The sequence below is a fragment of the Bombus terrestris genome, chromosome 18 (genome assembly GCF_910591885.1).
Source record: "Bombus terrestris chromosome 18, iyBomTerr1.2, whole genome shotgun sequence".
In the NCBI taxonomy this organism is placed as follows: domain Eukaryota; kingdom Metazoa; phylum Arthropoda; class Insecta; order Hymenoptera; family Apidae; genus Bombus; species Bombus terrestris.
Genome location: NC_063286.1, coordinates 3,571,236 through 3,597,214, shown reverse-complemented (window position 1 = coordinate 3,597,214; position 25,979 = coordinate 3,571,236). Strand labels below are relative to the sequence as shown.

The following is a 25,979-nucleotide window of genomic DNA, read 5'->3' as shown; positions in this document are numbered from 1 at the left end:
TAATTTGGTTCCTGACAGAGAATAAGTCGTAAAATACGAAGTTATAATTAGGTAAATCATTTTATTTCGGAGTTTCAGTGGATTTTATAAGTTTTCTTTCGTAGTGTATTAATATTTTATTCTCTCTACAGAATTCTAAGTAATACTACAGAATAATCACAATTTATTATATCCAAATTCATTTAGGTACAGAATTTCTTATTAGATCACAATATAATCTATATAACTATACGATTACATTAATTTGTTAACTTTTAAGTGATCAAATTAAGTTAAATAGAATCAATGCAAATCTTGCAATCATTTTAAAATAAGTTCATCATACAGTGTAATTTCTTATTTATACATTTCAATTATTAGCTATAGCGTCTGTGCAATGATCTTCTTCTTGTATTTTTTAAATACTCTGGTAATGTCTTACTGTATAATGACGTACATTGCTGCTCACACAAGATTTGCATTAGATTATATGTACATATACATACAGAAGATATTCAAATTGGGAGCACAACTACTGTTATCATGCTATCATTATAGAATGTTTATAATCTACTAGTACACTGTTACATTTATGAAGATCATTTTTATTATCTTTATCAGTATCTAATAATTTCTTTGAGAATGTAAAATTTATACAAGAATTTTACAATAATTCGCAAGTATTGAATAGTTAACAATATTCATTGGTATGTAAATTTATCAATGTTGGAATATCTCGCAATAAACAGAACGAGAAAAGGCGAGTAAAAAAGTAATTAAAACAATATTACCATATAGTAAGAATGATAACATCAAACAATAATTGTCCTCACCAAAAAGAAAGTTGGTCTCTAGATGTAATCAATTAGCATCTGAGAATATTTTCACAATTGTTTTTACATAATATGCTGTGATCAATCATTGGTATTTATAATTATATATAAATATCATTATACCATTTACACAAACTGAGGTATATGGTAACTTTTCAGGAATTCTGTTCATATTGCCTTTACGGCATATATAACTCAAACGAAAATAAATAGTTCGCTTAATTGGTACATACATTGTTCAATTTCTATACTATATTCGATTAATTTTGATAATTTTCAAGATCGTCGAAAGAGTGTATCATATATTGTTACAATAATTCAGTTCTATTAAAATTGGAAATACTATTATAGATATTGTTGCTGCTGCAGCAAGGAAATTCATGTAAATTCAAATCACATGATTTAAAATAACGCTTTTTTTCTTAATTTTCACCAATCATCGTTAAGTCGTAGGCCATAGATACGTTCGTTGCTGCAGTAAGGAACCCGTCAATCTTTCGAAGACGAGGGTGGGGATTCCCGACTATTATCGTTCGTAAAACTAGATAATCCGAGACCACTAGTTTCGTGACTGGAGGAACTAGTTGGTGAATTACTCGAACTCCTGGCGCCACTGAGTGGTGTTACAGTTGTATTATCAACCGGTATTAAACCTTCTTTCATTCTTTTCTTCTGCTTCATTCTTCTGTTCTGGAACCAAATTTTTACTTGCGTTTCGTTTAACTGCAACGCTGATGCGATTTCAATACGCCTTGCTCTGGTCAGGTACTTATTGAAGTGAAATTCTTTTTCGAGCTCTGTTAGTTGTTTGTTCGTGAAGTTGGTTCGGCCGGTATTGTTGAAGCTACCTGCAATACCAGCCATAGGTCCGCCGGTAAGACAGTTCACAGGACCGTTCGCCGTAGTTGCGTAGGGGGATCCGTTTCCACCTCCAACTGTGCTACCGCCATATTCTCCCACATTTAGATTTGTCTTTGCTGCTGCAACAAATTTTGATCTTCTTTTTATTTAGGAACTTTTTGTATAAAATTTACAAGCGCGTTTATACATATTGAAATTCTTTGCTTTATATTTACTATTCATAAAAATGTTAGTACTAGCAGTACAGTAACGATGCGAAAGAACTATTTTGACGTAAAGCTTTAGAAAAGTAAAACATCTGTGTAATTTTATATATCAATTACAATTACGAGATTCTAGTCATTAAGATTCATTATCAATATCTGTGTGATTCAGAAGGGCACATGTTGTGACTCAAATTCCTTTCCATCTTAATTATAGATGTCAATGCCCTTCGTACGTGACCGATGCGTTAACGGAAGAGGTTAAAAGTAATATATACCGAATTAAGCTTAACTCTGGTCCATCGAGCGACAGCCGTTTGTTGCCCAACACAGCTGGTCAGTGTTCTAAGGAGCGAACCTGTCCACCCTTTACCGAAGACCGATAGGGTTAAGCCCTAAATCTGGATCAAATTGCATCAGCTGTTGCCGAATGTCAAGGGTAAGTTGTTACGTCATTTTATTTAGCCCGTATTTATCAACCGATTAGTGGTCACTCTAAAAGCATATTCGACTTAGATCATGTTAACCAACTTTTCCTATATATGTATCTAATCACAAGATCGTCCAAATATTTTACTTCAAAAATAATAATCGTCTCGAGCTATCTGACAATATGTATATGACCACAGACAGAAATTAAGTTTCGTAATTACGATCTCGAGTCAAGTTATGTCGACGAGTGTCTATAGTCAGCTGTCGTGTTGGACTGACAGGCAAACGAAACAAGCATAATATCGCCACACGAACCATGTTTCACATAATTTCGTATAACAATTTCGATAATAATTTTACCGAGTACAATTTTTGATATCGATCGAATCGTAACACACCGTCGATGAAGCCCACTCGGAAACTCGATACGAAGTTCCAAATTGTTTACACGCGTGTTCATTAGCAGGGAATTTTTGGGTATAAAGCAATGCAGCCAAACTTATTCTAACTAGAGAGGAATGCGTTCTAATGAAAAAAGGTGGCGTCACTTACGCATTATGGAAATTAGATTGTTATTTAGCCTACCGGTATGTGGAAGTCAATTTACTTAATGGCAGAGGGCGGACGAAACTGTCAAGCCACCGCCTTAGAGTCACATCTTCTTTTTCACCCGTGTTTGCCTGTATTGCTCCATTCCCCTTATCACCTTTTTATATTTTACCGAATATTAAAAGTATTTAATTGAGACCCAAACGTATATTAAATCTAACTCAAACGAAAATCAACTTATTTTGTAGGGATTTTATTTCACAGATTTTTCAAATAATCTGATAACATCAGTCACTTAAACATCGCGCTCGGAACTTAGCCGGCGGCCATTAAGCTCACGCATCTTCAAGCTGAATAATCGAGTTGGACAAGTTCTATTAGTCCACGAGCCGGCGTGGAACAATGGAATGTTTTCCGTTTTCGCCACTCATTCATCAATTTAGCACCTTAACGGAAGGACAGAGCGTGCGCTGCCGCTGATTTTCTCCTAGCCAGGCCGGCGAACGTCTCTATACATCAGTGATCATTAGTGCTGCATCCAAGTTTTTCTTGGATCTTTTAAAATTATATTTTTATAGAACATGAAATCTTCATGACAATGGAATTATGCGTTTCTTGCGTTGTTTGGGGTTTGTATATTACTATCTCATAAGAATGTGGACACAGAATGGTGTAGATAGAGACATAAAAGTAACAGACTAGCTGACAACCTTATCCTAAACATTGTAGTTCACATACTTTTTGAATCAATAGAAGAAGATGATATATTCATAGAAAATACGTCAATTGTAGTATCTCTTATTTTTGTAGACAGTTTGGATACTTTTTGATAGTTTCCTCTACTCGTTGTACAACAGAGAAGAGGTTAATTCTTTGTGAAATTATAAAGCTTCGTTTTCGTTGTACACACTGGTCATTGTATACAAAATGCGAGGTGTCTCTGCAATCGTAGTACAACAGAGAACAAAGTAATTCTTCGCGAAGGTATGAACGAGGAGTATGAAATAACATTTTTACATACGAAGCTTCCTTTTCGAGGAAGATAACTTTGAAAATTCATCACGTATATGTATACTAATTTTAACTTTTTGAATTAGGAATTACCACTTTTTTAATCATATCTACGATTGTAGAAACACCCTGTATCCCCTCCCCTCCCAGTCCATCCTCTCCCATCCCCTCCCTAATAGGCTAGCGAACTGTCCTGTTTTCGCGTTCAGGCTTTCAGGACATAAATTAAAATATCGTACGTAAGCACAGCGCAACAGCGGCTTAAATTTAAGTTACAATAATAATCTTAAAAAAAAAAAAAAAAAATGTAATAATGCATGGCTACGTCGTACCGTCGCGTATCGGTACTTCTGTACTTGTACCACCCTACAATTAGAATTCAGCGTTTATTCTGGAAAAAAAAATCATGTAAAAAAAAATATGTAAAAAACCTGGAATTAATAAACAAAGATAAAAAAAAAAGAAACACCCTGTATAAAACAGAAGTCTCTTCGTGTCATTTTCAACAGAAAAGGTGGATCTTCCAGCAAGAAGTTACTTTGCCAACTAGATGCAAGAATTCTTGGTAATCCGTATTACTGTTTGACCATCGTTCAATCGATAAAACTCTTGCTTACAGTGTATCGTGTACCAGTCGGCTCTGCAATGGCAGTCGGTAGCCACGTCTGATTTCATTTCTCGAAAAGGCAAATCCCCGAGAAACGTTCGCTCAGGTGGAATGAAGGAATCACTTTCGATTAAGCGTTAGCGCGATATCCTGCCAATTGCTACTTATTCTGCAACGAACATTAATATTAGTATCGATTAAAATTACTAGCACTGTTTAGTAGTGCAATTATTAGATGTTGCGATCGTGTTACCTCCTCAAGTAATATACATAGTACTTCTTTGCCGTTTTTCATCCGGTAACATTATTTTAACGGAGGAATGTTTTTGTTAATTTTCAGACGGACGAAACTGTTATTACGGTTGGAAGATCGGGAATGCAGATTTGCTCTTGGAAAGAAATTTCAAACATTGTGTGTAAGAAATTGGACTATTATATTAGTATATGTATATAATAGTATAGTATATATATAATGATCGTTCGAGTCAATTAGACTGTCAGGTAGTTTTTAAATAATGCTAAGATTAATTAAAAATTATATTGCTGAAGTGATAGCAAATGAGAAGAGAACAAGGCACAGGGGGCAGCACAGGTTAAAGAATAGATAAATTGGCATCGGTTAAGGATTATAATTGGCCATAGCCCAAGGGAACCATAAATTATATTCAGGAGTTATCTTAACCTCTTAACTTTCTGTTAACTCTTTATAACACCGAGCCACATTCATAACACAGATCACGTGTCCAATCGAATAAGCAAAATTTAGTTTCCATTTTTCAGGTAAAGTATTATTAAATATAAATTACTAGAAAAATCATAAGGTTACCTATCCTACTCGTATATATATATATATATTATGTATGTTTCAGTGAGATCGCAGAAAATTCTTCAGAGATTTAAGTCCATACTCCTCGATCATAAAATGCCTTACAATTATCCATAGAGTTTGTCCAAAATTTCACTTCGATAGTTTCCTTTAAATGAAATACTTTTCGCGTAAAATTTCCTCATGATAAAATTTCTTTCAGATAAAAATTTCTCTCGTCAATAATGTCCGGCGTGGTCATGGTTCCCAGCGAAAGTTGCTAGTAGAAGAACGACGAATTATTATATCCCTCGGGTGGCGCAACGTCAGTCGACCAAGTGCACTTAAGCTCGAACATGAATGTAATTCTCGCACGCTCGCGCGAGCCTGTCGTCACACATGCGAAACACGTATACACGAGGTAAAACACAGGGAAACAGCAGCGTGGCCGCGGTTTCGAAGCATGCATGCCAGTCAGGCTTCGTTCAAAGGCCCCCGATTAAATCTCACCTGGCTTAATATTATTATTTTACGTGGCGCCTGCGAGTGAAAACGAGCGACCCGACGAGAGGGCGAGGAAATTAGAGAGAGTGCGAGGGGCGGGCAGGGAAGGTTGGATAATGCCAGTGGATAAAAGCAAATGGAACAGTGCAGGAAACACTGGCCGAATATCGTTCACGTGAACGATCTTTGTACCGTCTATGCAACCGTAATTCCAGTTATTTAGCCTCTCCTCCGACCTCCCCGGTTATTCGTGAGTAGAAACGTTGTTCTGACTAGGTGTTTCCAGGTCTATTACTATTCAAAATTATCCAAGAACTGTTCAAAAAGATGTTTCCGTCATTAAGGTGTCGTTCGATTGCTGTTTGCAATTTATTCAATTGGCAACTAAGTAATTGCGGATTTTGTCAATGCCATCTAATGGCAAAATCCGCAACCACTTGCCAACCCAATATTATATTTTTCTAAGGTCGGTGGAAGAATGTGTAGAGTAAGGATGTAGGAATTAAATGAAGCTTTTATAGAATATAGAGATGTTGCATGGTTTTAACCCGTTCACTGTGAATCAGATTTTTGTTACATATAAATTGCCTTGTTAACAAATAGTTCTGCGCCACACCTGTATCTATCCAGTTAATCTTTATATGTACATAAATTATAATCATTCGAACATCTATTACATCTATCACACTATGTATACAGTGGTTCACGTGGAAGTATTGTTATATGTATATATAATGTATTATATTATACATGTTACACGAAACATTTTGAAATATCACGAGTAAAAATATGATTATTATGATTGTATTGGTTACACAAAAAGTTTAGTTTCTTAAAGTTAAATATTCATTGCTTATTCAAGTGCTAGGAATAATTATGTGCGTTATTGTATATCCGATAGAAATGGACATTCGGTTTGTATCACGCATCTAAGTTGCTATCATACACGTATCCTGAAAGTACGTGTCGACTGGTCATGTATAGTGAATGTGTTAATTACAAGCTTTAATCGGTTCGTTTCATTATATGCACGTTGATAATTCGTTCTGAAAGGAGGGGGAAAAAGAAGAAAATCGAGTCGAAAATAAAACAGCAGAGGTAAAACGAATCGAGATCGAGTCTTGCGAAAACATTAAGATCAACCTGGTCTAGAGTTCCTACTCTCGATCCGGTTCTTCGAGGATGCGTTTATTAATCGGAGAATTGCGATTCTGCGTGTCGATAGGGAAAATATTGCTATGTAATATGTAGCTATATAATATATCAATTGTTAAATAATTATGCCACCTATAATAGCATAAAGTATCGTATCCTGTGATACCTATATAATAAATTTAACACAGGAACTCTAGTCACGATAGTCTTCAGTTTTTCAGATAGTTACAAAATTCAAGAAAATTTTCTTCTAATCGTAATATTAAATTATGTAAAGAAAAATTAATTGCGAATATACAATCGAGGGAAAGGATGAAAGAGGTTAGAAAATATTATTTCTTGTCGTGGTTACTAAAAAGAAAGTCGATTAATGATAATCAATTTTTATCTATTTTGTACTCTGGCTGTTTCTAATTCGTGCTATTCTCCTAATTAAATTTAATGAATTCCAGGATGATATGTACGACGATTTGGTACACCGAACAAGCTTCTTTAATGGTGCCGATAAAATCGTAAGACGTTAATCCGTTGATCACACGGGATCATTTGGCCTTGTGGTAGAGAACGTGCCCCTGTTAGACGAGCATTACGCAATTCAAATATTATTCAAAGGCTAAAAGCTAGGGGGGCAGGGCGCAGATGACGTAGAAAGGAACTAGAGGGGATGAAATGTGTGCGTGCGAGCAGCCATAGGGTATTATGTTACCGGAAAGATGGACCTGGATAAGGGCACCAGTTTCCTTCCTCTTCGGATTTTCTTCGTTGTCGATCAATGGTTTTCTACTGTTTTCGAGAAAATTTCACTGTAAATCGAGGATAAAATTTTGATCGGCTGTGCTTGGTGATTGGCGGTTCATTAACTTCATATCGACTTTTAGTTTCCGTTATATATCATCTGTTAAGAATATTATTTATTTGGAAATTATATTGCTTCAAATTTGCACCTGAACATAGTAAAAGTTGATAATCATTGAAATAAATTATTCAAATTCTTAGAAGATTAATCGTGGCAATTTGACCGTTTTGCTGTAATAGCGTGTTTCGATATTCCAACTGTACCGATAACATTAAAATTGGTTTAGTCATTTCGCAGTCATTAATTCGAGTATTTTAATCAGTTTCATATTAGGATAGTATTGCTTACGTTTCTGGCAATCCGAACAGGGTAGGCCGTAGGTAAAAAAAAAAAAGGATCCACTCATCAGGATACAGCTGTATTTGAAACTATCTGATTTCCACATCCGATTACATGCTACAACGCCATCCTAACTTCTTCTTTTAAGCAAACATTCCACTCGTATCCCTGTATAATTGAATGTTTCTTTACAAAGACCAAGCTTGAAGCCTGCACGGACCTCGAGTAATTTTCCAAGGTTCGTCGTTAAACATAAACTTAGGAAACAATCTCTTTCAATATTTATAACAAAAATAAAGCCATTAGAACGTGTTATTATGGAACAAGTAGCATATAGTAGCCATCAACCGGTATACATCGTCGAAACATCTTGTTGCTGTTTGACATTCCGTAATAACTTGTTTAATTTATTACCTTTAAATATTCCGCGTTTATACTCACCGCCTTATCTCGGTCCATAATGGACGTTGTAAAATGTCATCGTTCATTTTTTCCGAAGTTTCAAAAGCAATTTGCAGAGTTATGTCGCGTTTTACCAATAAATATCGAGTCTGCTGCGCAGAAGCCTTTCGCGAAACGCGAATTGTTCGTTCGCCGGTTGTAACGAAGCTCGTTGAACGGCAATAAGGGATATCGAGACGTTTAACGAGCCTCGTAAAGTCGTTATTGTTGCTTGAACGACGTCAATAGCGCGATCGTGTTTTACGTTTGTGCGCGTGCTTTGTAACAACGCTCGTTCGCCAAACGTTCCTCAAGAATCGCTCTAGGATTTGATGTGGACGAGTTTTGTCGCGTCACGATTCCATACGCACTTCTACAGCAACACTTTATTTCACTGGTTAAAACACCAAATTCCTATTGGTTTAAAAAAAATATTCGTATGTCTTCCTCTTCAGCGAAATGTATTTTTCATTAGGTTATACGTTTCATTTTTATGGTATCAAATTTTTATAGTGTACTATAATATTATTAAATGATTCAAAATTCACTATATATGTACAGAATTAGTACCAAAATGCTGTAATAAATATAATGGCAAATACTTTTTATAGCGAGCGTATCTAAACATCTGAACTCGTCGAGAAACAATGCATATAACTGAAATTCATGTAATAAGAGTTCACCAGCTTTCTTCGCTATCTATTGGGTTGGCAACTAAATTAACTAAACTAACTAGTTACCAACCCAATAGATAGTTCTCACTCAATAATATAATAAGTCATGACACAGATGATTTTTTTATACTATTGATACCACTATGTTGCGTTATTATGCGTTAGTGAAAATCAGAAAATTCGACAACAACTGTATTTTGTTTCTAGCAAATCGTTTATTTCGTATGATGAAAGTAATCCAAGAATACATCTTATTGGGTTGGCAATTAAGTGATTGCGGAGTTTGTCATTAGGTGGTAATGTTAGGTTAGCTGCCAATCCAGTACTATTTTTTAATTGACCAAATATTTCTCAATTAATCGCGCAATCGTTCCAATAAATGGAGTTCTATTGTACACTGAGTTGAAAGGGGAAATACGAGCTTACATATTCGCGGCGGATAAAAATTTATGTGCGTGCGATTTAATGTATTTATACATTATTTTATAATATATTGTTATTCGTATTTTATAGCCATAACGTGGCACGTTATGGATTCTATCCACATTCGGGATATTGATTAAATAGAAAAAGGAATCACTCGCTTCCGGAATTTCTCATAGAGTGATCGTGTCAAAACGATTATCTCCGTAATAATTCATATTGTGGTCAGTATGGTCAGTTTGTTAGTAGAATGATATAATTAAAAAGAATACATTTTTCAGGAAAGTTTGAAATAAGAAATTAACGATGTAACTATTTAACAATCAGTGAATTTCCTTGACCCTTTGCATTCGGAATTTTATTTCAGTTTCGTTACCAGCAGCTGCCAACGCTTCTAAGTGTCTTATTTGAAATTTACTTTAACCAAAAAATAAGACAATTTAAATAAATAAAGGAAGAAAGAAATTCACTTAAATATAATTTTATTCACACTATTGTTGTATTTTGTAATTTTTAAGTGTATGATATATCTTGAAACAATTTTCAGGTTACAATCTGTTAATTGGGATCGACAAAGGAGCTGTTGAGATAAAAACTGGCGTCGTGTCACAGTCGATATAGCAGTGTAAAGGGTTAATATTCTTTGAATTCCGAGGATCTTTAACAACATATTGTTCGCAGATATCTCAAAATTTATATTATTTATTACTATTATTAAATATTATTATATTACTTTTTAATTGTATCATCCTTCTAATAAACCGACCATTTAACTAAAGAATATAAATGAAGAGGAAATCCGATCTCGCCATTTATCTGTATCACGTGCTGTTATGAGAGCTTGCAAATCTACTTACATAGGTACGTACAAACGAATGTAACTATTGCACGCGTACTCTCTTTGCAACTGTCCGGGCAAATATTTTCTCACGATTGTACCGATTGAGCGATAACCTGCGTTACTCTAGATCACAGATAACAGATAGTTGGAATATTGATCTTCTGTTTTCCTCAATTTTTGATGACTCTCATAGCGAAGGCAGTCATGTCTTTTTCATTGAATACTTAATAACACGATTAGGATTAAATATAGGATCGTTTGGAATTTAGAGAATTCTTAAGGATCGGTAAGAATAAAGGTTTACTACTGGCTTTCTAAGCATCGTTACACGAACTTGTACAGTATAGAAACTAATTTCTGATCTGTAATTAGCTAATAGATAAATCGTTTTTTCGAAGATTGTTATACAGTATATGTATCGATTAGATCTTGTCGATGTATATAAGAAGCAACAAAACAATTTTACTGACACAATTTCCTTCTGTTCGACCCCTTGTCATCGGGTGTCACGATGGCTACTTTGATTTCAGCATCGCGATAACCAATGTCCTGAGTCACTATAAACGGTGGGCTTTTGCAAATGAGATTTCGATCGAAACTACTTGGCCAATTATATAAAATCGACTGTGTGCTATCAATGATCTGAATAAACAATTACCTTACTTTGTAAAAATAAAAAGCTTGGCTAAATCATTGGAATAAGGCTAATAGTATATGTACGTACTTAACGAGCGAAGTCTTGACATGGTAATGAATTCCGTTTTTGCCTTTCTCTTTTTTGGTAAGAAGTGTTTGCTTTTTAGTTAAGGCCGAAATCTGAATTTCTTGGCATGATCCATAGTGCCGAACGATTGCGTGCAGTCAGCTTTATTTATGGCCTCGAGGTCAGTCGATTTCGCGTATTAAGATTAACATTTTTATTGGCCTTGTTGCCTAGACTTTCTTGCTCCTCTCCAATCGATTTATGATGCTGCTTATCGTCGCACGGTGAAATGTAAGTTCCACTTATCCGATCGTTTTAAGATTACTTTAATTTAACCGCAATCCTAGCTGAATAAAAGTTCCATTTGGTTCTTAAATTTAATCCTCGTAAAATCACTTTTATATATTTAAGGATAAATTAATTGATTACAAATATCTGTATTTAACATGTATCTGTTAGGTCTTTAGACTTTCTTTGATCTAAATTACGTCACATCTGATTCTTTTAACACTTTACCGACCGATTGCCGATTAATCGGTTTTTTGTCGCCGACGCTTACCGACCGATAGCTTATTAACCGGCTTTTTATCGCCGACAATCTTTCTCATTATTTGAGCAGTAATTTGTTATTTAGAACGAAGGTACTTTGCTCAGTTGCGTCAGTTGCATTGCTTTGTAAGCTGCCACAGTTTCATACCAATTTGAAAAACGTACCGTTCGCGATGAACAAAAAGAATGGTATTGGACAGTCTAAACCTAAACAGAGCTGGCGCCAGGCAGAATCTGCGCCTGAGATGCCGGTCGGACGTGCGTATGCTGTTGAATCGCTAGCAGTCGGTAAAGTGTTACAAGTTCGATGTACAAAGTCTGATTTAAAGATATAATAATTTCTATAAGGAACATTTTCAATTTCTAAAAACCAAAATGATCGTTATCAAAATTAATGGAGATATTTAAGGCATGAAGAAGTCTCCGTTCTTTGAAGAACTTTAATGGAAGGCATTGCTATGAAACTTATAAGTTTCTAGATGATTTTTAATTTGGAAGAATAAAACGAAATTATAGGAGTTGTAATCTGTTCGTCTTGCAAATAAAAATTCATTAACAGATAACGCAGTGTAGAAGGGCGTATCGTTACAATGAATTATTACAAGATTTTGCTACTTATCCGATATAATCTCTCTGTAGTTAACCTCAACCATTTAAATGTAGGAAGCCATTAAAATATAATAACATGGTAGTAGCCTTTGAATCTTATTAATTTCCTTTTTTCTTATCACCAACGTAAACCAAACCCATAAATCCAAAGCAATGTAATTATTTTTGAAAGAGAGGCACCTACTATACACCGAGTTTAATTTTACAAGACTCAACACGTTCGCCTTCCATTCACCTTCTTTCCTTTCTTCCAAGTCCGACATCAACCACCTCCACTTCCATCCCTCATACACACACACACACACACACACACGTTCGATCTTCTCAAAGCAACACCTTTTCGCAACCCCAAACTCCGACATGGTCGCAGCATTGAACTCGAGGTTTTTTCAGCACTCGAGCCACGCTCGCGTCGTCGCGATATATCGTCGGTGAAGTGCCGCGGAAATGAAAATCACCGTTGCGCGAGACACGTGGACAGGGTGGTCGTTGATTGTCAGCGCGTTGCAACGCTGGCGCGAGCGAGCTAGCAAGAGAGAAACAGAAGGAGAGAGAGAGAAGGGACGAGTGACGAGGGAGCAAAGGGGAGTCAGTTACTTAGGCAGCCGGCCAGGGTTGTTGCGGGACTTGCGGGATCCGGGGTTGCCAGGTTCGGCGGGTGGCAGCCCGGGTGGAAACACGCGAACGATCCTCTGATCCCCTCGCGAGATATCGGCCACTCACTCACGCGTCCGCCGACGGCCCCAGCCGCGCCGCAACACGCTGCCCTGCCTGCTTGACTGCTTGCTTGCTTGCTTCCTTGCTTGCTTGGTCAGCCGCTCCACTCTACCTTCGCTCGCAAACTGACCGACCTACCTCTTGCTTCTTCGTTCTGTTTTCTTCCGTTCTTCGTGTACCAAGTACTTGAGCCTTTCCGGTCACAGAGAAAGAGAGAAGCGTTCGAAGCTCTTCTTTAATTCTGCCACGTTCTTGCGCACATTTTTCATCTAATTGTGTTTTTCTATTGTTTAAATATTTCTTAACATTGGCAATAAAAGAACGATGCACTAAATTTTTGCTGGAAATATTAAAAGTTTCTTTGTTTGGTGAAACAAGAGGAGGAATAGGTTATTCAACTTTTTAGACAATTTATTGGGTTGGCAACTAAGTGGTTGGGGATTTTATCATTCGGTGGTATTGACAAAAGCCGCAGTCACTTAGTTGCCAACCTAATAGTTCCATTTGGTTTCAGTTAGTTTCTTTTATACTTTCGTAGAAGGAATTTTGTAGAATAATTATAATATTTGGAAATGTTTTACATAACTTTTTACTGCAATTCAGTTTCATTGGTTTCCTTTCTTGATTTTATCCAGAGTTGAATTTTCTATGGTAAGTTTAGTATTTGGGTATTTATTGCTCGCTGAAAATTAAGTTAAGGCGAAGGTAGTATGGGTGAAACAGGATGTAAGATACACAGTATGTGATAAGAATAGTTTGCAACAAATAACATTGTTCATGTGTTCCTTGTTGTAAGTATTTGGGAATGGCGTGTTTTCTACTTTTATAAATTGCTTTTTATTGTTGTAATTTTCAGATTTTTTAATATTCTTTCCTTAAGTAATTTCATCCTGCTCTCGTTGTTTTAGTGGACTTTCACACACGTTTTAATGGTACACCTCGTTCTTCTTTAAGAATTTTCCTTTTAGTATTACTGCGCGACGTCTCATCCTTTCTATTTTGCACTCCACTTATATCGCTCGCGTTTTCCATTTTTCTTATCCTCTTCCTGTTCAATCTAATCGCTGGCTTATGATCACGGACGGTTTAGGTTCGCGATAATTTGGTCTTTTTGCGCATGAGGAACACGTCAGTTGCATCCGTGCCGTGTTATTTCGTTCACATCCTTTTTCCACTTTTGTTTCTCCTGCTTCTTATCCAGTTAGACGATTTCGCTGATGTTAAACGTTCGTCGATCGTGTTATTTGTATTTTTGCGATTCTCTTTGCTTCCCACTTTTTACAAAATTTGTTATTGTTTCTATGAGCTTTTCCTTTTGCAAAATCGCACGACGCTGATTTCTCTAGCTCGATCAGAGGTTTTTTCGTTTTCTTACCTGTTTGAAGTATTATGGTAACTGTAGTTGTGTGTTATTACGTCCACGAGGAAAACGCAGCCGCAGGAAATTCAGGAAGAACTGCTTCGTGTTCAGTGTTTTGGAATTATCCTTGAACATAGCGCAGATAACAGTCAATAGACAAGTATAAAAGATCATTGTCCAGTTATTAATATTGTATTTTATTCTGATTCTCCAAACAATGAAGAATTTTAACATATATTTGTTAAGTCTGGCTTTTTTACCACGTCAGTAAATTTCCACTTCATTATTGTTTGACAAAATAACATAATGGAGAATTAAAACGTAACAATGAATTAATAATCAAAATGTCTAATATTGTAATTTCATAATCACAAAGTCTTTTAACTAATCATAGATAGATTTATTTGCATTTTAAAACAATCCAAAATATGGAAGAAAAAATAAAAATTCAGTTTTTCCTATATCTGTTTTAGAATATATTCAAAAAGTGTTCAATTTACTCGATAAACGACACGATTCTTGAGATAAGGTTTTTACTAGCACGCTCTCGTCAGCAGCATTGCGATTGATGAAGTCGATTTGAAGGTTAGCTCGATACGTGACGTGACGTCGTAAAGCAGCAGCACAAGAAAGCTGGTGTGTATATACGGTGGAACGTAAAGGGCTGACGTTCGTGGACGAACGAAAGCGTGCAATGAAACTGGCCGCCTACTCTCTTCGTAAGTAACGCGAAATGTGCCGTAAAACTGGCGAAATGACGAAAACACGGCAACCAATTCGACTAGCAACGATTCCTTACAATCGCTTCTACACTTTTTTGCATTAGCCCTGATTTATGCTAAATTACCTAATTTGTAATATTTCGGGGCATTATTCAGACTTCATTTTATTGTAATAGACTTTGTGGTACGTCCGATTTCTTATTTACAATACGATTCGATTACTTTGTCTAATTTTTAAAAGTCCTAACCTTAGATGATCTCAACTTTCTTCTTTAGTTATTTGTTCTTATTTTCCCGATTTTTCAAGATTTGTTCATATCTACGGTTTCATTACTTTTCTATGACTTAAATCGCAACGAAATTTTCACTAGATACATTGCGTTGACAACTAAGCGATTGCTAAGTGAAGCATTACCACCTAATGACAAAATCCGCAATCACTTTGTTGCCAACTTAATAGAACCCATGACAATTCTGTGAGATGAGGTAATTATCAAAAGATCATATATACATATGTATTCTGTTGTTAAAGAAGATTCCTGTAGTATAAAATAGTGATTCTAGAGAAATTCCAATAGTTCCATCTATTTCTGTTTCTTATGAAATAAGTTGTAAAGAAATTCTTACCGTTGAATCTATGTCGCTTTTATAACCTGAGGTTATCTAGAAAATTATATTCTGTTACCAAACAAGTTCCTTTTAATAAAAAGCGGTGATTGCAGAAAAATTCCAATAATTCTACCTATTCAAGCATCCTCTGTTATTAGAGGAGGAAAAAAGTGAATACATATACATACATGACGAGGTAACGTGTTAGTTTCTAAAACCAGCACGAATGCAGGGAATTACTACTGTCTCGTGCAGGGGCTTGCTTATTTGTTCCGTCGTTTTTTCCTCCAGCGTGTTGGCCAATCCTGCTATTGATTACAAGAGAGAAGAAATCGAGTGGTGTATGATAAATCGGGAGAGCTGACAGCCCTGTGACGCTTGTTTCTTCTCTCTTTCTCCCTTTTCTGTTGGCCTTTTTCTCCTGCTTTTCTCATGAAGAAGGGTGGTGGTCCACACCGGGCGTCCCCATAGAGATTCCATGGACCCCCGGAACGCATTATGGAAGCATCGAGGGAAAAAGCACAGCTATTGTGCTCTGTTGGCCAACCAAAAAACTTCACCAACCAAAATCTCTTGAAACCCCCTCCCCCCCATTCTGCTCCGCCCATCTCGTTATTTTGGTTGAGAAGCTGCCTCTCCTCTGGAATTGCGTTACATCCGTTGGATATATTTGACGAACGCAGATTGATAGTAATATTTGTTAAAAGATTTTCTAATTTTCTATATCGTTTTTTATTTGCATAAAAATCTTTTAATTCTTTTATTCAAAATATAAAATGTTATAAAACCAATGAGCTTCAGAAGCTTTGTCTTCTGTTGTTTGTTTGTTATGCTTGTTATGTAATGTTTCAGGATTGTGGGACAAATTTTTCTTATCAATTGCTGAGTATAGAATCACATTTCCTGTGTTTTTCCAAAGACAACATAATGCAGATATACACCAGAAAGAGTTTCACTAAAAACAAATCCATTTGTCGTTGAATTAATTATACAGGGTGTCAAGTAACATATCGAACATTCTTGCAAGGTAAGTCTATAATACATACAATATACAATAATTTGTCAAAACATAACCTTAAACATACACAACATCGAGCGTATTAACCTTCTGCACTGCGAATTTTATTTCAATTTCGTTACCAGCAGCTCCCAACACTTTTAAGTGTTCTATTTGAAATTTACTTTAACTAAAAGATAAGACAATTTAAATAAATAAAGGAAGTAACAAACTCACTTAAATACCATTCACACTATCGTTGTATTTTCTAATTTTTAAGTGTATGATATATCTTGAAACAATTTCCAGGATCCTGCTTTTCCTTCACACGTTTCACAAAAAAAGCTGGGACTGAAAGAATGTCAAGTGGAACTCAACAAAGGAGCTTCTGAGCTACTTTACATAAAAACACAATGTGCTTGAAAATACCAGTCGCTGGAGAGAATTCAGTAAAATAAGTAGAAAGATAAAAAGATATGTAATGTTTTTCGAATGGTATCAGGTGGGATAACGTTGTATCGATAACGTCGATGGTAGTCACGGTTCCTTAATCTAAAACCTTTGGCCGGAGATCGTTAGATTCTATTGCCGCGTGGAAATCGCGGATAAGGAACGCGGGACCGGAAGCTCGTGGCGGCGAAGGGTAAAGGGGCGAGCGCGGCGAGGGCAGCTCAACGTTTCGTTTGCATGTCCCGGTGTAATAAGCGTCACCCCCAGTGACTTCTCGGCTGGCGTTATTAATTCGATTATAATGAGCTATTAAGCGAAACGCTGGTAATCCTGACAAGCTCCATTCAACGGGCTAGGCTTAGCTGCTCGAACCCAGCGATTGCCTGCAACCCTGTTCGCTGTTAAGCAAATTATCAGAGAGGGGAACGCCTCGAGCCTCCTACTACCTTCTTATCGCATTTTTACGACACCTTGATTTCAATTTTTAAATCGTTTCCGCAATGTCTCCGTTCAGGGTAAAGTAATTCCTCGAAGACGGATTTAGGATGTTAAGGATGGCTGACAGGATCGTTTTTCTGCATAATAAATAATTGAAAGACTTTTTTCGTGAATTGAGTAAATTGCGTTTGAAGTATTAATTAATCCGCGTTTTTAATATTAGATACCTTTCAATTGATAAGTGTAATAATTCTTAAAGATGTTCTTTTTATGTTTATAAAATGAATACAAATTTGTATAATAATTCAACTATTACATTATTAGAAAATGTATATATCTAAGTTGTATTTGAAATATTAATTATTCTGGGTTTTTAATATTAGATACTTTTCAATTGATAAGTGTAATGACTCTTAAAGATGTTCTTTTTATGTCTATAAAATGAATACAAATTTGTATAATAATTCAACTATTACATTATTAGAAAATGTATATATCTAAGTTGTGTTTGAAATATTAATTAATCTGGGATTTTAATGTTAGATACCTTTCAATTGATAAGTGTAATGACTCTTAAAGATGTTCTCTTCATATTTATAAAATGAATACAAATTTGTATAATAATTTAACTATTTGATTAGAAAATATATATATCTATGTAGCTATTTATTGAAATTTATATAAGTAGGACTTTTTCTTAGATAATTTCTCAATTATAAGAGTATAAAGTATTTCGTTACTAGGCATTGGAATTTATTATTTGTTACAATAAAGAAAATATTATATTAATGTATATAGCAGGGAAAATTGATGCTGAGTATATATTGTTGTTTAACACTTTGACTGCCACGTCCAAATCACATGTTTCGCTGAGGACGCCACGGGAATATTTTTATTTAAAGCATATAATGGCAAAATAATAATAAATTGATGATGTAAGACAACGTTCTTCCCCAATGCACCGTTTATCTTATTGGTCGTCACGGGTAATCACCGTGGCGCCTTGCTAACAGTTGATAGCGGCATATTATAACAAGGCTTCGTTTATTTCAACAAATCATTCGCATTCGTTGTTTCGTCGCAAACAAAACGCGCAGAATATACTGTTGAAACGTATAGAAGATATTAGTAAACAGTATTACGATTATTTTTATGATCTCGACGAAACATTCGACTGAAATGGTAGAGGTCCGGAAAAAAAATTATGTTTGCGATAAACCAATGGTAGTGGTAGATTACCAACAGAGGAAAATGTGCTGTAGATTTATCAGATCAAATGGTAGCATATTTTACAGCACATAGAAGAACCCTTAAGTTGTATATAAAATTAGCTTTAGAGTTATTGTTAAATACATCAATTTCAAACGCGATAATACTCTATAAACAAGCAACAAAAACAAAAACCAAGCTATCAGCTTTTAGTATGACACTCGCAATGCACCTTACACAGTGCCATTCACCAGACCCGTGAAATATACTTATTCGATAAAGATTGCGACACGAAATGTAGAAGAAGAAGGGGAAGCGTACCTGGCACGAAAATTTGTCCAGTTGGACATTTGGTAAATTTTTCTAAGTCAGTTGTTAAATAACATGTAGATGCTACCCCCAGCAGGATACCATCTTCGAATTTGACTATTTTATTTCATTTGTGAGGTCAGTGGAATGTTTTCTTTTTAGTTTTCTTTCTATGAGAAGTGTTGAAAATGAAAACGTGAGTTCGTGCTCGCCATCCATATGTAGATGCGTTGGTTACAAGAAATAGTAACTAGAGGATAGTTCTAGTTACAATCGATAGATTTAATCGATAGGTTTAAGTCGTTCTTTGTTTTTTATCCCTAGTCCATGTAAGAATGTGCAATAAAGGTTTTTCTGGTTCAGAACGGTGTGATAGATTTATCCATAGAATAAAATAATAGTTATTGTGATTCTAAGTCTGAATAAAGACTTAACAACAAAAAGAAATATCCTCTTTGAAGTTTTTATTTGTTACAATTTTCTTTCTAAGATATTGCATTATTCCTTTCCTTTATTTAAAACAAAATAAGAGTTGTTGATAGGTTAACTTAGTATATAACAAAGTGGAAGAAACAATTAGGCGATTAAGTATTGTTACAAAGAATCAAATCAGCTGATTTAAATCTCCGAGTGAATGAGAAAACAGTACGATAATTATTGAAAACAAGAACGATATTATCATCGAATATCGATTTAACATCTGAAAACTACATAATGTAATTTTCCTTCGAATTCTATTCCAATGCCTCTAACTACCTGTTATTAATCACTTTTATGTCTTGATTTTCTAAAAAAAACAAGTAATCGAACTAGTCACGTTAGATTATTCCCTGGTACCTATTCATTGGTCGATTAGCTGCTAGTCGTTAAAATTGAAATTCCTTCTTCCATATATTCTCGTTTATGTAATACCGAAACTGGTGCAATGTCTGATGGAAAATACCTTTCTGCGTATACGGCTGGTTGAATGGGGCGGGGAAATCGACTTTAAATCGCCGGAATTCGACTGATCTTTGCTCGATAACAGGCGTTGTTGCGCGTTGCTTATTCATGAAGTTTTTAACAGTTTGACAACTGAACTAGCCACGACCTGAGTCCTGCGCTCGATGAAATCGCCTGGTGTTTTTTTTTCTCCCCTATTTTCGTTTCCACGTTTATAATTACACGCACTTATGCAAATCGTTAGGCGTTTAACCACTCGGTACTTTTCACTCGATCTATCCGAGATAAATTGTTCGTCCGTCACATTCAATTGCCGTTTTGCGTAATGTGATTACCGTGTCTTTCGTGCAATCTTTACGTTATCGCGTTCAGTTCTGTATTATTAGCATTTTATATGATTTTTCATTTTTTTTCTTCCTTCCTTCCTTTCTTTTTCCCTTTTTTTAAGCGTTTCATCATTTCAATGGATTGTTAGCATTATTTTCTTTTTTTTTTTCTTTTTACCTCAAAACGATCGTACGCGCTACGAAAATATATCGCTTTTTAATTAAAGCTTTACAGGCGCGATACCTGTTATCGCCGCGTCGTTTCTTTCGAAATGATCAGATAACTCGAGTGCAAGAATTTCGTTCTTAAGCGCGAATCTTATCAGGGCTTTTCAATATCTATCGTGATCATTATCGAACCCAGCGTGCGTGATAAATCGCGTTTGGTATGCACGAAATATCTTTTTCCGTGTATAAACACGCCGTTGTAGGATCGTTTATGTTGTAAAAGGAAAACGAGAAAATACTCAGGAAATGATAAATAGCCATTACAATTTTCTAAAGAATCTAAAGTTCCATGTAAAGGAATAAGACAAAGTAGCAATCAATTTTCAAACAAGAAACAGGTAACAATTTATTATTAGCTTTCAATAAGAAATTTACACCTTCCAAGTATTGTATGTTACGTAACACGACAATCATTCCGAATATTTTCCAAGTATATGGGATTTCAGATTTTTCAGATATCACCGTCGCACATAGCGCGACGATCATTTTGCAAATCTTCCAAGTGTTCTAAATTTACATTTTCGAAATGCCAATGCCCCTACATAGCGTGTCAATGATCTTGAAGATCCTTCAGATGCTGCAAAAGTTTCTGCTATTGAGATACAAAATCCTCTAAATGCCAAGAAATATCAGAAAATGTCGAAATTCAAAAGGTACAATTATCAGAAAAATTGACCAACTGTTGGGTTGGCAATTAATTAATTGCGGATGTTGTCATTACGTGGTATTGGCAAAATCTGCAATCACTTAGTTGCCAACCCAATATTAGAACACAGTTTTAACGCCATAGCTCCGATGATAACTTGTCAATGATCTTGAAGTTTCTTCAGATGCTGCAAAAATTTCTGCTATCGAGATACAAAATTCTCTGAATGCCAAGAAATATCAGAAAATGTCGAAATTTAAAAGGTTCAATTATTAGAAAAATTGAATTCAACCATTCTACGTCAGCCAATACCACGTAATGACAAAATCCGCAATCACTTAATTGCCAACCCAATATTAGAACATAGTTTTAACGTCATAACTCCGATGATAACTTGTTCAAATGCTTGACGCCACGAATCAAAGCATCAGAGATCTATCGTGGCGAAGTAATGGAGAGTAGTTTGTAGGGAAGAAAGATAGCCGACGAGCGATTCGCAAGTGGTAGATTTATGGTCGTGGAGCTACGATATTCTCGTAAAAGCTTGGGGTATCTTCTGTTACGCGTTGCATTCGTGTGCATAATCTTATCAAGCTCGTTTACGACTGTCGCACGGGCGTAAACAGCGGCTAAATAACTCAGCCGAGGACAGTATAAATACCGATAAATTTTCGTTCTATCTCGGTAAGCCCTCTTATCATTTGCCGTATCGAATTTTGATTTCTACCTGGCTCACGAATAACCGCGTGGATGTCTTCTTTCTACAGAAGCATTAAACACTTCGTGTTTCTTATACTTCGACGTTTCGTCTAACATAACATTCTTTGCTTATTTTCGGTAATTCGAGATAATTATAGTTAGTTACCATGGCTTGGTAATTATCAGCAGTGCTTCTTAATTTGTCACGTAGAAATCGATATCTACATCTTGATTTTACGATGTTGCAAATCATCGTTGAAGCGTTTGGTATTTGATTCATTCGATTGTATGAAATAAGGCCAATTTCGAGTTGAAAAATATTAGCTTGTTCGGGAAGTTTGTAGCGAGAGTTATGAAACGTCTAATTAGAATTAGATCTCCTGCCATCTGCAATTTCACGAATCCTCTCTTGAAAAAATCTTTCGTCCCTTTTGACAGTGAATTTCTCCAAATAGCTTTTACAAACTTTTAAACCATTTAATCTATGTCTTTCGAATAAGTTTTATAGAAACCACAACAAATAATAATGAGATTTTACTTTTAGGTTGGCAACTAAGTGATTGCAGATTTTGCCATTATCACCTAATGACGAAATCCGTAATCACTTAGTTGCCAATACATTTAACCAATGAGAAATATAGAAGCGAATGTTCCAGCTGACTGAAAAAATTCTTCTTTTTCTCTACGAATTTCTATTTCTCGTATCAATGACTCTTTTATGTTTCTCGGTAATTTGCTTTAATATTCAACGAAGGTAATATTTTATTACAGTTTCATAATGGAAATTTTTAATAAAGACATTTTTCGAACAACCCGATATTTGGTAAATTCTGTGTACCCAATCATTCAGTTTTAATTAATCGTAATGATAAATTGAAGAATAATAATGATAGCTAGCTCCGCGAAGACAGGAATGTGGCTAATCGCGATCGGCTGAGAAGCATGTGCAAGATTAATGATGTCTGTCGAACCGGAATTACGTGTCACGTTTTATTAATCTCGTTACGTATAGTTTGCGTTTGAAAGGCACTAGGTCGTCGGCCAACAAGTACGTCACATTTTAGTTGTCCGTCAATCTTAATTGAATTCACCACCCAGGCGAAAAACCTCTCGACTTCGATGCTTCGAATGGACCGCGTCACGGTTTCACCAGCGACGGCCATTCGAGATGCACGAACTTGTGTAAAGTGTCGTCAACGAGCGACAATTGGGTCGTGTCGCGACACTTAAACGTTACAAATTGTTGTTCCAAGAACTCGGGGTGAGTAACGTGGAAAGCAGCGATGGAGAAGTTTGTGGAAAGGAAAATACCTATTTCCCTGTTTTTTCTTTTTAACACCTAACCTCAATGCTGCGTGTTCTTAATACGTCGGATGTGAACGATAGGAACACACAACGGCTACAAAAAGTACAGCCAAATATCCTCATTTTTCAACGTTCTATATATTTCACTTTTACGGTACATTTTTGTACTCGTGTAAAATCACTGTTAAATGATAATTTGATATATGTGGACTTAATTACTTGGTGCGTACAATGCCAGTATTTTTTCTAGACATTATATTTTTGTAAAATTACAAACAATTTTGTCTACCTTTTAAAATTTCGTAAATTGTGTCCATATCACCCAAAGGTTTAAATACGACAATTCTTCTTCCTGGATTTTACAAAGAATTGAAATTTCCAGTACCATTCTTCCAAGTGAAAATAACCTCTATTTGCAAACCATATACGACTTTATGACTAAAGTCGACAAAGTACGTAGATCAAACGCATCGAATATCGAAAAGGCACCTGAACCTACTTTTCATCCGCATTAATCAACGATAACTCGAATGAAACCATCGTGAGAGATACCTCGCCTCCAAAGGTAACTCTATCGGACCGTCTTCCCGATTGACCATTAATTTTCCATGAGATAGGAATCAAGAGAGTGGACAGGCACGATTCTCCCACTAGTGAAACTTAAAATAGTCATCTCGTTGGATAAACAGAAGCTGAATAACGAGCTGCCTCCGGATCGCCCCACGGACCAGTAATTTCACGCCAGTCAAACCTCCTCCCAAATCATCGAATATCTAAATACGTACCAGCTGGTTTGGGCACGTTCCTCTTCACTTGCATCCATTTGTAAGTGGGTACGTGTGGCTGTTGCGGCTGTTGCTGCTGCGGAGGATGGTGACTATGGGGATGCTGTTGATGATGATGTCCGTGACTATGTTGGTGCGGGTGTTGAGGATGGCCCGACTGTTGCAGCACGTGATAACACGATGGATCCGGATTTTCCTCTTTGTAGTGGCCAGCGGAATGTCCACTGTAGTCGTTTTGTCGGATTTGCGAATGATAGTGAAGCGAGTCTTCACTGGTGGGCAGCTGATGTAGATAGTTGGTGGTACCAGCGAGCTGATAGTCAGGTTCGTGATGATGATGGTGGTGATGATGGTGATGACTAGAAGACTGATGGTGCAGTTGTTGGTCATGCTCCGTTCTCGAGTGGCCAGCGGTCATCATGGGACCTTGATGAAGACCGTTGCCCGAGGAAGAAGCTGGATGGTGATGATGATGATGGTCGTCTCTGTACGCCGCTTGCTGAACGTGGTAACTCTGGTGAGGATCTACCGATCCATGGGAGCCGTTCGCGTGCTGATGCTGCTGGCCGTACGATGACGACGAGGAAGCGTAATCCAAATTAGTGTAACTCAGACCGTTCTCCGAGGAGATTATCGCGGTCGTGGAACCATCCTCGTGCAGAACACCCGCCGACGGCGAGTAGAAGCCCTGTGGAGGCGTGCCGGAAGATGTGGCGGACTCTGACGCCAGGAAACTCTCCGAGGAAGAGGACGAGTAAGGTGAAACCGCGGTCTGAGGGAAGTAATGCGCTGGAGCGAGTTCCGGCGAAGCTGGCACAGGCACGTGTCCCCCGACGGACACGGGTTGATGATGATGATGATTTCCTTGACCCGTGCACACGTAGTTGGGGTATGAGTCAGGCTTGCCGTAAGTTCCGTACATGCCCATGTCCATCATCATCATCCTCGTGGCGTGGAGGCGAATACATCAATTGGCCACCTGCTGCCGGGCTACCAGCGTGTCCTTCGGTGCGCGCACTCTTTCACTGAGGAAGGGAGAGAGCAATTTGCGGAGAAAGGAGCGTTCCAGCGATTAGCTTACATCTCGACCAACGGCTACCACGTTGACTTTTATCTACACTTTTCTGTATCCACGATGCTTGATAATTGTGTAATGAATGGAAGGCTTTAACTTAAGAGCTTGCTGTGATTATAACACAGAAATATCACTAGTTGACACACTTTTTTACCAACAGTCCAAGCGTACGATATTCCTTCTGACGGTGTTTCACTTGCTTTCAGACGTTAGTCAACTTCATCATAACTTCCTTCCTTTACTTTAACATCCTCGGTGTGGTTCAAACCCTGATCAACGTCAACAAGTCGGACGCAATAGATGGAAATATCTAGAAAATCGCGAATACGCGAGAAATCCCGAGGCAGATTGCCGGAATCCGCCAGAGCACGCGGTACTGCGTCGTCGCTGGCGCAAGTAAGCGGACAAACAGCGAACGCGTAGACGTCGATCCGATCGGCGAGAGTCGCTGAAGTGGACTGGCTAGGTGGACTGGTCTGGCGGAAGGCGGCACGGTCGAACGCTGCACGCAGGTGAGATTGCGAGGCACAAGGGTCTGGTGTGTCCAGTTCTCGCATCTCTCTTCCACCCTAGGCTTCTTTTCTCTTTCTCTCTCTCTTACTCTCTCTGTCTCCCTCTCCCTTTCTGTCTCTCTCTTCCTCCCTCCCCTTTGGTTCTCCGGCAAACGAGTCGCGGTACGTACATCAAGGTATAGTCAGGGTGCTGCCTTTTCAAAACTGGGCGTGTTCACGACGCAGGTCACGTGAGCGTCTTTGGGAGGAGTCAGCCAATCCTGAACGAGCCTGCGCGTCCGGCGTCCGTAGCCTCATGATGGATCACCGAGCTAAATTTTATTTTTCCTACGTTCT

At 37.0% G+C, this 25,979-nt stretch overlaps 1 protein-coding gene and 5 long non-coding RNA genes across 10 annotated transcripts; 4 read left to right on the top strand and 2 right to left on the bottom strand.

Moving 5' to 3' along the window:
* Positions 1-44: 44 nt before the first annotated feature.
* LOC100643550 (homeobox protein Hox-B1a) lies at positions 45-25,606 on the bottom strand. Of its 2 annotated transcripts, none has more exons than XM_003402152.4 (2): positions 24,057-25,606; positions 45-1,792 (listed from the first exon to the last, which is right to left on the bottom strand). In XM_003402152.4, the coding sequence occupies exons 1-2, from the start codon at positions 24,997-24,999 to the stop codon at positions 1,302-1,304; spliced, it is 1,434 nt and encodes a 477-aa protein (XP_003402200.1). In that variant the 5' UTR covers positions 25,000-25,606; the 3' UTR covers positions 45-1,301. The 2 variants fall into 2 exon arrangements, with proteins under 2 accessions (XP_003402200.1, XP_012173635.1); XM_012318245.3 differs by having other exon boundaries at positions 45-1,789; positions 24,057-25,605.
* Positions 1,789-3,762, top strand: LOC125386915. 2 transcript variants are annotated; one of them, XR_007227503.1, is made up of 2 exons: positions 1,789-2,315; positions 3,122-3,762. It is a non-coding gene; the product is annotated as an uncharacterized LOC125386915 (long non-coding RNA). The 2 variants fall into 2 exon arrangements; XR_007227504.1 differs by having other exon boundaries at positions 3,106-3,762.
* Positions 4,616-7,065, top strand: LOC105666690. Its single transcript, XR_001099512.3, has 5 exons — positions 4,616-4,736; positions 4,816-4,891; positions 5,025-5,255; positions 5,345-5,419; positions 5,504-7,065. It is a non-coding gene; the product is annotated as an uncharacterized LOC105666690 (long non-coding RNA).
* Positions 4,731-8,641, bottom strand: LOC105666691. The gene is made up of 4 exons (XR_001099513.3): positions 8,516-8,641; positions 8,084-8,242; positions 7,646-7,834; positions 4,731-4,864 (listed from the first exon to the last, which is right to left on the bottom strand). It is a non-coding gene; the product is annotated as an uncharacterized LOC105666691 (long non-coding RNA).
* LOC110120066 lies at positions 9,325-11,548 on the top strand. Of its 2 annotated transcripts, XR_007227502.1 has the most exons (4): positions 9,325-9,836; positions 10,160-10,473; positions 10,984-11,169; positions 11,257-11,545. It is a non-coding gene; the product is annotated as an uncharacterized LOC110120066 (long non-coding RNA). The 2 variants fall into 2 exon arrangements; XR_007227501.1 differs by having other exon boundaries at positions 10,160-11,169; positions 11,257-11,548.
* Positions 13,736-18,562, top strand: LOC105666692. Of its 2 annotated transcripts, XR_001099514.3 has the most exons (5): positions 13,736-13,822; positions 14,865-15,918; positions 16,014-16,412; positions 16,575-16,749; positions 17,029-18,562. It is a non-coding gene; the product is annotated as an uncharacterized LOC105666692 (long non-coding RNA). The 2 variants fall into 2 exon arrangements; XR_002308667.2 differs by having other exon boundaries at positions 14,865-16,412.
* Positions 25,607-25,979: the final 373 nt, after the last annotated feature.